General features: G+C 41.7%; 2 protein-coding genes across 2 annotated transcripts; both read left to right on the top strand.

Moving 5' to 3' along the window:
- Positions 1–465: 465 nt before the first annotated feature.
- trabd (TraB domain containing) lies at positions 466–6,831 on the top strand. Its single transcript, XM_034223412.1, has 9 exons — positions 466–851; positions 1,173–1,239; positions 1,882–2,048; positions 2,315–2,455; positions 2,760–2,870; positions 2,980–3,119; positions 3,918–4,090; positions 4,779–4,875; positions 4,956–6,831. Exons 1-9 carry the CDS (start codon positions 786–788, stop codon positions 5,140–5,142), a joined length of 1,149 nt encoding a protein of 382 aa, XP_034079303.1. The 5' UTR covers positions 466–785; the 3' UTR covers positions 5,143–6,831.
- Positions 6,832–7,161: 330 nt separating this feature from the next.
- selenoo1 (selenoprotein O1) lies at positions 7,162–16,112 on the top strand. Its single transcript, XM_034223411.1, has 9 exons — positions 7,162–7,859; positions 8,223–8,426; positions 8,518–8,695; positions 9,070–9,200; positions 9,526–9,803; positions 10,524–10,692; positions 11,319–11,504; positions 11,763–11,919; positions 14,859–16,112. Exons 1-9 carry the CDS (start codon positions 7,315–7,317, stop codon positions 15,093–15,095), a joined length of 2,085 nt encoding a protein of 694 aa, XP_034079302.1. The 5' UTR covers positions 7,162–7,314; the 3' UTR covers positions 15,096–16,112.
- The last annotated feature ends 92 nt before the right edge of the window (positions 16,113–16,204 follow it).

Consider the following 16,204-nt stretch of genomic DNA (forward strand, 5'->3'; position numbering starts at 1 on the left):
TTGCTAGCCTTAAATTAGCTTAAGTTAGCATCCGGTAGCTAGCCATGAGACTTCAGTAAACCATGGATATATAAAGAGAACTGGATACAGCGTTGGAGGAGGGATCCATCCCGTTCATTCCTGTGACATTTGCTTGTATGAAGCTCAAAATGGAGCGACTGTAGGTTCAGAAAGTACCCGGATCATCCGGGGCCTTTTGCTTATAGAGCATGCGCAGTTAAGTTTTCCTTAAGCCCCGCCTCCGGTCTCCCGCCCTGGGCTCAGTCAAATGAAGAAAGAAAATAACTCTGGTTTTGGTTTTTAGCTTATTTATTAACAACTTTTAACAGCCCTAATGATTTAAATGAGGGCTATAAAAATGCTCGTGCTCGGTAGTTTACTGATTTACAGCGTCTCTTCCCAATGTAAGTCGATGGGGAAAAGTATGTTGGGTCAACATTACGTCACGGAAGCTGTAGTAACATCGCACACAAATCGCCTTCAATGGCCACCGTACTTCCTGGGTGCTTCCGTACCTGGAAGTAAAGCTAGCTTAACCTGCCCCCTTCAATTCACTTCGTCTTTAGCTGCACTGTGCCTTGTGTTGCTAACATTTTCTTCGTAGTGATAACCTATTTGGAGATAACGAAACGTTTTTTATTTAGTCCAATGTTTATAAATCAGTGACAGTCCTGAAACTACCTTTGACGCCACAGCTGGACATTTGTAAACTGCGTTTTAAAGCAACGTCAGCAGTCACTAACGCCAGCTGTGTCAGTGAACGTCTCACTGCTGAGTGGTAACGCATGTCTTCCTCCTGCTCTCTGTCAGCTTTCAGTGCTCCAAAAATGGATCAAGACAACAATTCAGAGGTTTGTAACACTTCCAATCATTGTGTTTGTGTGGGTCTGTGAGTGAAAGACTACACGTTGACTGGTGTTCTGCCGGATGCTCACACTGGACAGCGTGTTTATTATGATGTAAAACACATTTATTTATTCTGGTGCTAACGGTGCTATCTTTAATTTGTTTCTCAAACATTGCCATATGAATATAGCAGGCATGCTTGGGGCAATCAGTCTGTCTTTCTCAAACTGGCTAGACTTGGAAATAAATAATCTCTTAATCTAGTACAGATATAGCATGCCCTGTGTTTTAAATGGCTTATTGTTTGCTGTTTTGACATCTAACAGGATGAGTCTGTCGGCCCATCGGAGGACCCTTCAGAAGATGAACTACCCTCTTTGCCTCCAGGACTATGTAAGCTTTTTTAAATTACAGTGTATTCGTAATACCTGTTTTTTAAGTGTCTATTTGCCACGTCATGTGTCTGTCACGTTTTGGGTAGTGTATCAACCTGACAGTACATTTCAGCAGGCTTTTCGATATTCATTTCTAATTTAAATAGTGACACAATAATACACATGTTATACATTCTTTGCTCTGTACAAGAAAGGGACTTACTACTTAAATTCCTTGAGCAATGGTAGATTAACTCCACATAATCACACTTCATGTGCTGATGGTTTTGTTAGTGTTCTCTTAATATACTTTTCCCCCACATCCACATACTGTTAAAAAACGGACTTTTCTTCTGGTGTTCAAGTGATACCCAGATTTGTCAACATGTAATTACTATCTGTAACCCAATTGTGATTATGTGGAGTTAATCTACTCCATCAATAGCAGAGACACTGTTTATGTGAAAAGAACTGTGTGTATAGTGTAAATTACTATAACTTTAGCTTATGCACTATAAAAGAGAAACCTTTTCAAATGTGTTTTAAATATGAAAATATATTCTTCCTATAACAATATAGTAGTTATTGTAAGCCATCAAAACTAGATTTGTCCCCTTGTATATTTCAGCTCCTTTTTAAAACTCTCTTTTATTTTGTCCAGCGGATGGTGAAGCAATGGAGCTGCTTTGGCAGCTGCGGTCCCAGCGCCGCCAGGCGTCCCCTGAGCTCCCAGAGACGGTTTCCATTCTAACGGCTCCGGACGGCAGCCTCCTCTACCTGGTGGGCACGGCCCACTTCAGCGACAGCAGCAAGCAGGATGTGGCTATGGTGAGCCAATGAGAATTTACTATGAGTTGTCAGTGAAACAATGGAGTAACTCTGAGAATGTGCTGTACAGTAGCGCCTGGGAGATGAGTCGGCCCGACTGTTAATACTGTAATTAGGTTGGCATTCTTCTCTTGCCAAGCATAAGTCTTGTTTTTCCTCATTGATTTTCAGTTTTTACTTCCTCCCTCACTGCTCATTTGCCATTTATTTCTCTTTCTTGCCCACTATGTCTCTGTTTCTTAATTTTGCATTTCCCTGCCTCCCAGACGATCCGCGCTGTGCAGCCAGACGTGGTGGTGGTGGAGCTATGCCAGTATAGGGTGTCTATGCTAAAGATGGACGAGGCTACACTGCTGAGGGAAGCCAAAGACATAAATCTGGATAAGGTTCAGCAGGCCATCAAACAGGTCAGACTCAGAAAGATGGACTGACAGTACCAATGGCAATCGAGAAAGTACAGAATACTGTGGATAAGGATGTTGTTGAAAGTGACTCATTCAGGCACTCATTCTTAATGGTAAAATACATGTCTCTGATGCACAAACAGGATTAAGTGTTAGAGCTTTTTATTTAGTCTTTTCTTCTAGTTTTTTTTAACTATGGTAATGTGTGCCCTGAAATCTGTGTATTTCAGAACTCATCTTTAAAGAATGACCTCTGAAGGCATAGCTGTGTTTCTGTGAATGTTTATTTTTGTCCTGTGTTTTTCAGAATGGGCTGATGTCCGGCCTCATGCAGATTCTCCTGCTTAAAGTTTCAGCTCACATCACAGAGCAACTGGGTATGGCTCCCGGAGGAGAGTTCAGAGAGGCCTTCAAAGAGGTAAAACATGCACCAAAGATATGCATATCTAAAAAAGGTGGACAGTGGCTGTATATATGTTGTGTTTATTTTGTAATGTTTTACTCTTGAAGTTGTTCTTCCTTCACAGGCTGGACAGGTACCGTTCTGTAAATTTCACCTTGGCGACAGGCCGATCCCCGTGACGTTCAAGAGAGCCATCGCAGCTCTCAGTCTGTGGCAGAAAGCCCGTCTGGCGTGGGGTCTTTGCTTTCTCTCTGACCCAATCAGGTAGCTTCATGTTTATTTTGTCGTACCACACCATTTTGTGAGACTTTCTTAATATCTATTACTCAATACTGCTGTCCAGGAGAGAATAGAGAAGTGCTGTATTTAGACGTCCTGAGATGATCGAGAGGGAGATGAACACTAAATAGTCAATGTTTTGCCCTGGAATAAAATGCAGCTACAGCGAACTGACTTCTCGGTAGGATTAGGGAATGTGCGCACACACATATCGTACAGAGTACATGCAACTCTTCCAATTCTTCCTCTTCCTGTGAGATCTGACTGGAAGTTAGCTGCATAAAGTGTTTGTGAATCCATCTTTCGAGATTTCTTGAGCTTGCTATATTCTCTGCCAGGCAAGGGAGACCCAACCAGAAAATATGCTTTGAAGTACAATATGTTGAATCCCCACAAATGTAAGCTGTCCACCCATTGAGCCTCAGATCTTTTTCAAATGTCTAGACTGAAAACACAACGGGTTGGCCACGCTGTAAAAGGCTTCTCCAAGTGCAGTTGATTGCATCATTTTGCAATAAAGTGCAATTGAAAATGACTTATTAATGAGTACTTTGACAAGCGCTATATAAATATAATGAATTATTATTATTTTGCCTTTCAAGAGGTTTATTTCACCTTTTTTACATCTTGTATACAGACTTTTTAAAAGAAGGCATTAAAAAATGTTTTAAAAAATATTAAATTGAACATGATTTGGAAAAAATCCTGCAAACTTCATCTGACCCAATCCTTTTTGACTGTTTGTTCCTCATCCTTTACTCTCTACTGTTGTTATGTGTTTAGTAAAGAGGACGTGGAGAAGTGCAAACAGAAGGACCTGCTGGAGCAGACCATGTCAGAGATGATCGGAGAGTTTCCTGCTCTCCACCAAACCATCGTGGCCGAGCGAGACATCTACCTCACACACACACTCCGCCAGGCTACACGCTGTGTGGAGACCCCCAGTAATGCCCAGAGTGCGTATCATGACACCTTTCAAAAACATCATTGTGTCTTTTTCTTTCAAGTTTTTAGCTCCCTAATCCTGTTCTTTATGTTTTCACCTTGTGTACATTATGGTTTTATTCACATCATAAAATACTGCTATTCATTTTGGTTGTTTTACATATACATTGCTCATTAGTCTTGAAAAATAAATGTAATTTTATTGTAATTCTTAAATAGTGCGTCAGAATTGCATAACTGTGCTTGATATAGATTTTCCTTAACAAGACGTGTCAACCTACTGTGTAGTGTATCTTGTGAAATATGTTTTTCTAAATAGTTGCGTAAACAGCCGACCGGTAATGACAGTGTGGTTTGAATGCTACAGAGGCTGTTGACCAACATGCTGAGTCATATTGTCTATAAAGAGGCTGGAACTGTTAACTTTACTTAGCTTAAAAATAAATGTTGAGATCATGGTGAGACCACAGGAATTGATACTTTGTGAATAATCTAGGCAATGTTCCTCATTAATTAATGCATTGTCAAAAAAGGGCAGTATCCAGACATTCAGGGCATTTATACTGAAATGTATCCCTGGTGGATTTGATGAAACATTTCTCTGTTGTCAAATAACCTTTGGTTTTGTAGAAGTTTAAAGAAGTGTTGATTTTCTATGTAACAAAAATATTTGATACTACTTTTCTTTTTTTTTCACAGAAGTGCCTGCAGTGGTGGTGGGAGTCGTAGGGATGGGTCACGTCCCTGGCATCGAACGAAACTGGGAGAAGCAGCTCAACATAACTGAAATCATGAGGTGAGTGTGTTACATATCAGATGTAGACTGTAATAAAAACACTCACAGTTGCTGAATGTGTCCGTCTGTCTCCTCCTCAGTGTGGCGCCGCCCTCACGTTTCGGCTGGGTGCTGCGTACGGTCATAAAGGGCGTGGTGATGGGGATGCTGGGATATGCCTGCTACCGTGCTGGAGGGAGTCTGGGCCGAACCGTGCTGTCTTTACCTGCAGTCGAATCTTTACTGGAGACTATACGGCCACCCCCTCTTAGCCCACATGACCTTTGACCTATTAACAGTATGCATTTTTCACCAATGGCCTTAAAAACAGGAGGTTGGGCTGGGGGAAAGGTTTCATCAGCCCACGATATGAACTAACAAGGACCTCAGGGGGTTAACACCCCCCACCTCGTATTGATGTCCCTGTACACGCAGCAGGGCCGTACTGCCAAAGAAACCATGACAGTACTCTTTGTTTTCTTTCATATTTTGTGCAAACCCCGCATTTTGTAAGGTTTACAAAGGCCAATAATTCCCTCTGAATATATTTACTTTACATACATAGAGTTTTTATTTGAAAAATATCAACAGATTTATCATCAGTCAGGTGCCCGGATTAGACATTTTCTCACAGACACACATTTTATTTGTCTTATTCCTTCCTCTTTTATGGTAAATATTTTTTAAATCCACCATTCTTTAAACACACATAACACACACTTGTTTCCCATGTGCACAGATAAGTGCCTCATGCTTCAGCACTAAGGGCAAACATGTGTTAAATGCATCTTATAAAGACACCAACCACAGGTCAATGCAATTTTTCTAATATTCTGTCTTTAAATAATTCTATATCAGGCCTATTTTATAAATACCGTTGCCCCAAATCGACTTTTGTTGTCTTGGCTTCAGATATGACACGCATGACTTTTACATGCATTAGGACCTGACGCAGGACAGGCATACATGTGCCTCAGGATGAGCAACGCACTTGATAACATTTATATAATTGATTGTACCTCCAATATGAGGTATCCTCATGTGTGAGTAAGGGTTCATATTTGACACAAAAATATGCTTTTACAGAAAGACGTTTCTCAGATGATAAAAGAAACACAAGCATTTTGTTTCGCTCAAGGTGAGGACTGACCGTGATGATTTCTGAGTGGACATTTGTTATGGACATATTTTGACTACTATGAAGGAAACGGACCGTTCAGATTGGTCAGAGTTGGGAGGTAAAGCCTTACACTGCTATCACTGCTGCCTTTGACCATCAGATTGCCTCATCTGCTGAGGCTTTACAGTATATACAGGTCCAAGATTGACCTGTATCCATACAGAGCTGCTTATTGCATGTGTACAAATGAACTAAATGACATGCCGGGAGCTTTGTTATGTAAGAAATGTCCCAATAAATCCAAGATGATACATGTATACTGTACATGGTTGCAGTGCAATAAACCAACATAGATTTTTAAGGTATTTCCAATCTTAATGATTAGTGATTGTACAGTAGGCCTACTGGAAGTGTTTAAATGTATTTATAAGATACATGAAAGGAATGTATTGGCTGTCTTTAATATGTGAAACGGTCCAGTGGACTAATATTGGACTTAAATTAAGTAGTGCCACAAACATTATTGGGACCTCCTCAAATTAAACTAACTCATATAAAACCTGTCTTCCAATATATAAATCAAGCACTTTGCTCAAGTTAGAGAGGAGGATATCGGGAACAGATTATGTCATGCCTCTTGGTCCCTTAGCAGCATAAAACAGTCAAACTTAAACATGTTATGTCTCTTCATCATTTCCAAAGGTTTAATGTTTAAGAATTGTCAAGGGAAAACTATGAATGCCAGGCTTTTCCGTAAAACCTACTTCCCCAGGTCCTAATGTGGTGTTGTCATTGTTAAACCAAATATTACAACATAACTTCTGCAATTAATTATTAAAGAATTTAGTAAATATTCACTTTTTTTAAAACCCTGTTTCATTATGTTAGCCCCAAAAATTGTAATGAACTCAGTAATGATTACGTTTCCTATGGACCAGTCATTTTGATTTATTAAAATAACATATAGCTGTACAGCTTTCTGGTGAAAATACATTTACAAATGAGTTACTATACAGTATACACAGACAAAGAAATGTCGCAAAGATGAAACGTAGGTAGAGATTTAGAGGTTTCTGTTTTTTAATATAATAATCCATATACAATTATGATAGTAATCAGTTCAACAGCGCCATCATCTGGGTTATAATAGTAATTTGTTTTTAATGTCTCCAAACAAAGGTCCTTCTTTCCTGTTTCCGGACAAGTATTGATGTAACACAGTCCGATTAGCAAACATCCGCTGTAGTTTATTGCAGCTATTATGAAAGCCGGACAGGTGACCAGTGCCACCACTTCGTAACACTGCCAGTGAACATACCCAGACAGATGGCCTTGTTTGAATGGCTTATTTAGCTCCTCGGCTTGGACACTTTCGCATCTTTAACCACAGTGTTTCCGCGTGCAGGCTGCTCGGCATGGCCGACATGGGTCTTGCGCTGAGTCGGTCCCCGCTGGAGAGGCTCGACTTCGACAACGTCGCGCTCAAGAAACTTCCCCTGGACTCGTCCGAGGAGCCGGGGGTGCGGCAGGTGAATGGCGCGTGTTTCTCCCGGGTGAAGCCGCAGCCGGTGACCAAGCCTCGCTTCGTGGCGGTGTCTCATGAAGCTCTCGCACTGCTGGGGCTGAACGGAGAGGAGGTCATGACCGACCCGCTCGGGCCGGAGTACCTCAGCGGGTCCAGAGTCATGCCGGGCTCCGAGACCGCCGCTCACTGCTACTGCGGACACCAGTTCGGCCAGTTCGCCGGGCAGCTGGGCGACGGGGCGGCCACCTACCTGGGCGAGGTGAAGGTCCCTCCCGGCCAAGACTCCGACCTGCTCCGGGAAAACCCGAGCGGCCGGTGGGAGATTCAGGTGAAAGGAGCTGGAAAGACTCCTTTTTCCAGGTACACCGGGAGGTGTTACTGTGTCTGTTTGTGTTGTGTTAGCAGAATAATTGTTCCTTTACCATTTTAATGAAATACACCACAGATTAAAAGAAAAATGCTGAGACTTTCCCTTTTTTCTATACAAATAACATTTTTCGACAGCACCAAACAAGTTATTGGAAGCTAATTTACTTATAGGATTCTTGCTGGTCTGATACGTATCCCTAGTTAATTGCACTAAATGTGACTAATTTAAGATTATAGTGTCAGCTAAATATAATATAATCCTAATGAGTATATTGAAAATGCTCAAACGACCTATATTACTATCTGTATAATCAGGAACATTGTTTTTTTCTATGTATTTTCTGTGCTCCATAGACAAGCTGACGGACGTAAGGTCCTGCGCTCCAGTATAAGAGAGTTCCTGTGCAGCGAGGTGATGTTCTTCCTGGGTGTCCCCACCACCAGAGCAGGCTCCGTAGTCACCTCTGACAGCAGGGTTGTACGAGATGTGTACTACAGCGGGAACCCTCGTAACGAGAGATGCTCTGTTGTCCTCCGCATTGCCCCCACCTTCCTCAGGTGAGGCCATGTTGTCCCCCTTTCATCTATCATAGTTTCTTTAGATGCACACACATGAGTTGTTTATTTAAAATGTGCGTTCTCTGAGCAGGTTCGGATCCTTTGAGATCTTCAAGCAGGCTGATGAATCTACGGGTCGTCAGGGCCCCAGCTACGGACGTCATGAGATCCGAAGTCAGATGATGGATTATGTCATTGAGATGTTTTACCCTGAGATCCAGCGGAATCACCCAGATAGGGTGGAGAGGAACGTGGCTTTCTTCAGAGAGGTCAGGGCACACACTCTCAACTGACCGCATACACATTCCAGACAGGAAAATGGCACTTGAATAAAGAATGAAAAGTTTCCAAAGGTTTAATCAAATCAGCAGGTTGCCAGCTTCACGTTACAGTTTGGAGCCAAGAACGCTTGGATCCTCTTATCCTGTTAAGCTGCTGTGGGTGGTTCAATAACAGAATCTGCTGAGTCACTGTGACCTATGAGATTAGGACAATAACAAGGCATTAAACTCTGGATGCCATTTTCCTTATTTAATTCGTAATGAATCACATCATGCATACTTCCCAGGCGTTGTATTCAGATGGTTCTGGATATTCTGTTCACCCCTCTTATGTTAGATTACTCTCTCCTCCCTGTTTGCAGGTGATGCTGCGCACGGCTCGACTCGTGGCTCAGTGGCAGTGTGTGGGTTTCTGCCATGGAGTCCTGAACACGGACAACATGAGCATCCTGGGACTCACGCTGGACTACGGTCCATATGGATTCATGGACAGGTTAGACATTTGCGAGTTGTTTTGTCCAATTAGTCAAATTCTGTTGGTCCTGAATGGTTATTTAATATTTGAGTCAAAGGACCTGTTTATATTTTCTGCGACAACCTATTTTACCATATACAGTCCCCTCCAACACTATTGGAACCGTTTTGGACATAAAGGAGTTGGCCTCGCTGCTCCAATATTTTTTTTACTTATACTAATACTTTTTTTTTTTTATATGGGGACTGTAGAAGTAGTTTGGAATCAGGACATCATAATACACATATTTCTGGATGTTTACAGTCTGACTAATTATAAAACTCTACTTTCCTTTTCTTCTCAGGTTTGATCCAAATTTCATTTGCAACGCTTCTGACAACTCCGGCCGATACTCCTACCAGGCGCAGCCGGCTATCTGCAGGTGGAACCTGGTGAAGCTGGCGGAGGCTCTCGCTCCAGAGCTGCCACCGGACCGGGCTGAGGAAGTTGTTGATGAGTACCTCGATCTGTACAACGGCTTCTACCTGGAGACCATGAGGAAGAAGCTGGGCTTATTGAAGAAGGACGAGCCGGAGGATGAGGTCTTGATCACAGAGCTGCTGCAGACCATGCACAACACAGGTGGGATATTAATGGATGATCACTATATATCTGCTAGTAGGGCTGCCACAATATCACATTTTCTCTGCACATTTACTGTGACTAAAAGAATGAAGAATAACCATATATCTAAAGAAAGAAACCCTCAAAATACTAGTGTAGACAGGGGAGGAAACAGTCTGGAGCAAAAGCAAAAAGTAATTTGATTGTGGATTTAAGAGGCACTAGATTAGTTTCATTATATAATATATGTTTTATTGATATTACATGACATTGCATTTAGCTGACGCTTTTATACAAAGCGACTTACACTAAGTGCATTCGACCAAGAAGATACAAACTTGAAGAAAACCGAATCATATAAGTACATCAGGTTTCAGAGAGCCAACACATTTTAAGTGCTACTCAACTAGCTTTAGATAAGCCAGTCCTTTGTTAGTATGTAAGTGCTTAGTTAGTATCGAAGTTCTTTTTTTGGTGCTTTTTTTTCATTTTATTGCTCGAAGTGGAGTCGAAAGAGATGAGTTTTCAGTGATATGATACAAATATTTAATTTCCAAATATAACTGTTATCTTAACAACCGCTTTATTGCTACAAGCTAATTACACAGTAATAGTCAGATGAGAGAGCTGTCTTTATTTTAGAGGCAAAAGGTTTAAGGATGTAATGTATGCACACATTGCTGCAATGAAACATATTCCATCAATCACTTTAATCGCTTTTCTGTCCCCGTGCTGCAGGAGCTGACTTCACCAACACCTTCCGTAGCTTGAGTCAGATTTCCTGTCCCACTGAGGGTGAAGGTGAAGAGGAAGAGGAGCTGGTGAGGAAGGCCACTGAGCTCCTGCTGCAGCAGTGCGCCTCCTTAGAGGAGCTCAAGGCTGCCAACAAACCCACTATGGATACACGGTGAGCAAGACATATTTTACAACCACACTATGTGTTGTCTACATCGTTACATCACAGAATGGAAGTAAAACACAGCTGAGATTTTAAGGGTGATAAGTAATAGAATGTAATATTTATTTATCTTTTAATTAATCACCATCATTTTCTGGTAACTGGTCATTAAAATAATGCATTTGACATTGTTAATTAAAATATAAATGACTAAAAGTTAGATAATGGATCAAACTATGGTTTGATTTAACATTTTGCAGTACCAGTGTGGCTCACTAGGTTGCGTCCTGAGGCTCACCACTTTGCCGGCATCAGTGGTTCACATTAATGTGTGGAAGGCTCTTAATTATGCCTGGTATTATTAGCCGCCATTAAGAGAAAATTGTAAACATCAGATTTAGAGAAATTAGTTAGACTTTTAATCTGATTTCCTGTCTTACCAAATATTTATTTTATGCATGTTGGTCTAGTCAGTGAAATAATCGTGTCTTTGTTCAGCTCACCTTGTTGCCTCAGATTACGTTTCTAACCACAGTTGAAACCTTGATTGCCTGTGCTGGCTGCACCGCTCCTCTGCTTTCTCCAACAGGCCAATAAAGATTCTAACCGTTGTGATTTCTGCCTGTTGTTGACAGTGAACTGGCCATGCTGCTCTCCATGGCTCAGAGCAACCCAGCGCTGTTCCAGATGATCTCAGACAGGGTGACAATTGCGAGGCAGTTGGAGATAATCAGCAAACTGAAAGACCTGATGGAGACCAGCCAGGAAGAGCTGCAAAGCAAACATGCGGAAGACTGGAGCGGCTGGATCACACGCTATAGGTGAGGGGGAACATTACTACGCAGAGAGAGGGGGAAAAGGCGAGATATGTGAAGGAAATGATGAGTAAGAACAACAGCTGGCATGTGAAACAAGGGGTAGAAGGTGGAGGAAGAGGATAAGAGATTTGTTGGTGGGTGGGTGGTGATGGGTGGAAGTGTGACTGATAGGGGGGGCGGACAGACAGAAAGAAGAGGAAACGGGCTGTTGAGTCCGACATGGCTCCACCCTCTGACTGTTCTGTGTTATCACCCCCGCAGGAAGCGTCTGGCGCGGGAGCTGGAGGGCCAGAGCGATGTGAGGGCGCTGCAGGAGGAGAGGGTGAGGGTGATGGACAGCACCAACCCTCGCGTGGTGCTCAGGAACTACATCGCCCAGAATGCAATTGAGGCTGCTGAAAATGGAGACTTCTCTGAGGTCAGGCTTAGATTCGCTGTGATGTTTTTGACCTTTTGGTTGAAAAACTTGAAACCCTGAATGTCAAATTAACTTATCTTTATTTAAGTTTAAACTTTAGAATAACTACAGTGGGGCAAAACAGTATTTAGTCAGCCACCAATTGTGCAAGTTCTCCCACTTAAAAAGATGAGGCCTGTAATTTTCATCCTAGGTACACTTCAACTATGAGAGACAGAATGAGAAAGAAAAAAAAATCCAGAAAATCACATTGTCTGATTTTTAAAGAATTTATTTGCAAATTATGGTGGAAAATAAGTATTTGGTCAATAACAAAAGTTCATCTCAATACTTTGTTATATACCCTTTGTTGGCAATGACAGAGGTCAAACGTTTTCTGTAAGTCTTCACAAGGTTTTCACACACTGTTGCTGGTATTTTGGCCCATTCCTCCATGCAGATCTCCTCTAGAGCAGTGATGTTTTGGGGCTGTCGCTGGGCAACACAGACTTTCAACTCCCTCCAAAGATTTTCTATGGGGTTGAGATCTGGAGACTGGCTAGGCCACTCCAGGACCTTGAAATGCTTCTTACGAAGCCACTCTTTCGTTGCCCGGGCGGTGTGTTTGGGATCATTGTCATGCTGAAAGACCCAGCCACGTTTCATCTTCAATGCCCTTGCTGATGGAAGGAGTCACTCAAAATCTCACGATACATGGCCCCATTCATTCTTTCCTTTACACGGATCAGTCGTCCTGGTCCCTTTGCAGAAAAACAGCCCCAAAACATGATGTTTCCACCCCCATGTTTCACAGTATGGTGTTCTTTGGATGCAACTCAGCATTCTTTCTCCTCCAAACACGTCTAGTTGAGTTTTTACCAAAAAGTTCTATTTTGGTTTCATCTGACCATATGACATTCTCCCAATCCTCTTCTGGATCATCTAAATGCTCTCTAGCAAACTTCAGACGGGCCTGGACATGTACTGGCTTAAGCAGGGGGACACTTCTGGCACTGCAGGATTTGAGTCCCTGGCGGCGTAGTGTGTTACTGATGGTAGCCTTTGTTACTTTGGTCCCAGCTCTCTGCAGGTCATTGACTAGGTCCCCCCGTGTGGTTCTGGGATTTTTGCTCACCGTTCTTGTGATCATTTTGACCCCACGGGGTGAGATCTTGCGTGGAGCCCCAGATCGAGGGAGATTATCAGTGGTCTTGTATGTCTTCCATTTTCTAATAATTGCTCCCATAGTTGATTTCTTCACACCAAGCTGCTTACCTATTGCAGATTCAGTCTTCCCAGCCTGGTGCAGGTCTACAATTTTGTTTCTGATGTCCTTTGACAGCTCTTTGGTCTTGGCCATAGTGGAGTTTGGAGTGTGACTGTTTGAGGTTGTGGACAGGTGTCTTTTATACTGATAACGAGTTCAAACAGGTGCCATTAATACAGTTAACAAGTGGAGGACAGAAGAGGCTCTTAAAGAAGAAGTTACAGGTCTGTGAGAGCCAGAAATCTTGTTTGTTTGTAGGTGACCAAATACTTATGTTACCGAGGAATTTACCAATTAATTCATTAAAAATCCTACAATGTGATTTCCTGGATTCTTTCCCCCCATTCTGTCTCTCATAGTTGAAGTGTACCTAGGATGAACATTACAGGCCTCTCATCTTTTTAAGTGGGAGAACTTGCACAATTGGTGGCTGACTAAATACTTTTTTGCCCCACTGTATATTACTGGAAAAAACGATTTCATACAGGACCTCCATTTTTGAATTGCTAGTAGTGAGGGTAGTAAAGCAAAGACTACAATACATTTAAGGAGATATTAAAAAAAAAAAAAAAACCTCTGTAGCACTGGACACAAAAAGCTCTTTGGTGGGAAAGAAGAAAGTTCCAGGACACTATTCTTTCATATAGTAAAACAATTTTTTTGTAGACGACTATTAAGTTATTAATGCTTTGTGAACAGCCTGGAGAAGGTTGTTCCTGCTGCTACATGTTGGTTGTTAACACAGCTCAATGATGGCATGAATACATATGAAATAGCCATATGAATGACATTTTACTACCATTTTTCCATAAGAGTGGCTTGGGGCTTTCTTCTTTTTGACACTTAAAGGGATAGTTTGGTTGCTTTTAAGTTATTTTGTATGAGGTACTTCAACCTATTCAATATATTACCTAGAGTAGCTTTAAGACAGGACTCACTGCACAGGCCATGTTCTCCTTTGGATGTGAGCATCAGAAACGTATTTTCACCAGCTAAAAAAAAGCTCACCAAAATAATCTGTAAAGTGTACGCTATATTTAGAGTATTGTCACTGCTTTACCTTGCTGTCAGACAGCTACTTCTGATGAGGAACTAAAGCACTTGTATTCATCTATGCTGAAAGCCACTAATCCCTTTTTGTTCTGCAAAGTCAAATGGGTTGCTTTGACAAGAGCATAGATGGATACAACAGCTTCAGTTCCCCTTCAGAAACATGGATTGTAAAGTTGTCTCCAGGCAAGATAAAGCAGTATAAATATTCAAAATATAGTGTACACTAACACTGATAAAGATTGTTTTAGGTGGATCAAATACATTTAGCTGCTTACCCTGACCACAGCAGCAACAGTCCAATATGGTCAGCTTTTGTGTGTTCACCAAGCATGTTGACCGCCATCTAACTTGACTACCTAATTTGACCCGACTCACAAACATTCAGACTATCCCTTTTAAAGTGGACCTATCATGCAAAATGCACTTTTTTATGTCTTTTATACATAAATATGTGTCCCCGGTATTTTGAGCAAAACACTTCATAGACATGTTTTTTATATATTTGTATATATCTGAGACCTATGCTATTGCCTAAAAATAGCATGATAGGTGACCTTTAGGTTACCCTCAGTTCCTCCGCTCCCTTCAGTGTTTCACTTTCAGGGTGTTCACCTGCTCTCACTTCCTCTCTGTGCTACAGGTCCAGCGGGTCCTCAAAGTTCTGCAGAAGCCTTTCTCTTCACAGCCCGGTCTGGAGAGTCCTGCCTGGGTGGGCCGAGGCCAGACCCTCGACCAGGGGGAGAGGGATGAGGAAGAGGAGGAGGAGCAGCAGGAGGCGGCGGCATCTTCATCTTCATCAACAGCCAGAACTCCTGTTCCCTACGACAGCAAGCCCCCAACCTGGGCCAATGAAATCTGTGTCACATGATCTTCGTAATAACTTCCTTGATTGTTTCCTGCCTAAAATAATGAGAGGGGTATAAGGTGTTTTAAATATGTTTATGTCTGTACAACTCTTTATTACTTGGGCAGGCAGCGTCTTGGAAGTTAGCATGAGGCGCGACACCCCACAGGTTACCCAACTCATACAAGGCAGACAGGGAGTGAGATTAATTTGGTGCACAAAAGCAAATACAAATATGATATATGCTAGGTTATATGAAAAGCTTGTCTCTGTAACTGAAGATTTCAGGACAATGGATTTAAAGTCCTTCTTATATACGATTGGCTTTAACATCAAAAGTGATCTAATATAAGGAATGTGGTCGATGAGTGTTTTTTCTGATCCCCTTGAATGCAAGACGCATTAATGGTGGAAAAAACATGACCATTAAACATGAATGGCACAAAATAATAATAGTTTGAAAATGCATCAAAACTAATTTTTGAAGAAAAACTGTGACTACACTAAGAAGCCAATCCGATCGTTCCCTGCCTGCTTGGGATTTGTTTAGGTATTGATGACGACTCGGGCAACAAGTCCTTCAGTGACCTGTCTGACTCTGAAAAACTGTGGGGTGTCACCTCAAAAGAAACCAAAAAAAAACATGTGTGAGAGAGAGAGAGAGAGAGATATGATGATGATTTTAGGAATGTATTTGGGTGAATGGTTATGATCCAACAAGCCGCAGTTGATAAACATGCACAATATTCTCCTGTTGTAGAAACATTTGCCTTTTCCATTGTCACAGCACCACTTTATAGGCACAGAGCCACAAGCAACACAATGTCACCGAACATGTTCAGTGAGCAGTTAACCTAGACTGTCGAGCAAAGTAGAAATCGGGTTTTGAAAATAAAACGTTCTAAGGTGAAGTTTATTGTAGTATGTGGCATAAATGTGACCCTAATTCATGAATTTGTTTTAACCGTGATGCCTCAGCACTAATAATAGCTTGCCATATTTGAAAGAGGGTCATTGTGTTAGTTTGACAATAAAAATGATTTTATAAGTTAAAAAAAAGCTGGACTGACAAATTGAAACCCAATAAGGTTTAGTTCCAGAGTTTTATTTTTCCTACAAAGTTATGAAATATATATATGTTT

This window comes from Gymnodraco acuticeps, unplaced genomic scaffold, assembly GCF_902827175.1.
Source record: "Gymnodraco acuticeps unplaced genomic scaffold, fGymAcu1.1, whole genome shotgun sequence".
Lineage (NCBI taxonomy): Eukaryota > Metazoa > Chordata > Actinopteri > Perciformes > Bathydraconidae > Gymnodraco > Gymnodraco acuticeps.

Bases quoted from the DNA above. Each gene is read 5' to 3' on its own strand.
- trabd (XM_034223412.1), top strand. From the start codon at position 786: ATGTCTTCCTCCTGCTCTCTGTCAGCTTTCAGTGCTCCAAAAATGGAT. The intron at 2,871-2,979 runs GTAAAACATGCA...CTTCCTTCACAG, and splicing joins TCAGAGAGGCCTTCAAAGAG to GCTGGACAGGTACCGTTCTG. The intron at 3,120-3,917 runs GTAGCTTCATGT...TTATGTGTTTAG, and splicing joins TTTCTCTCTGACCCAATCAG to TAAAGAGGACGTGGAGAAGT.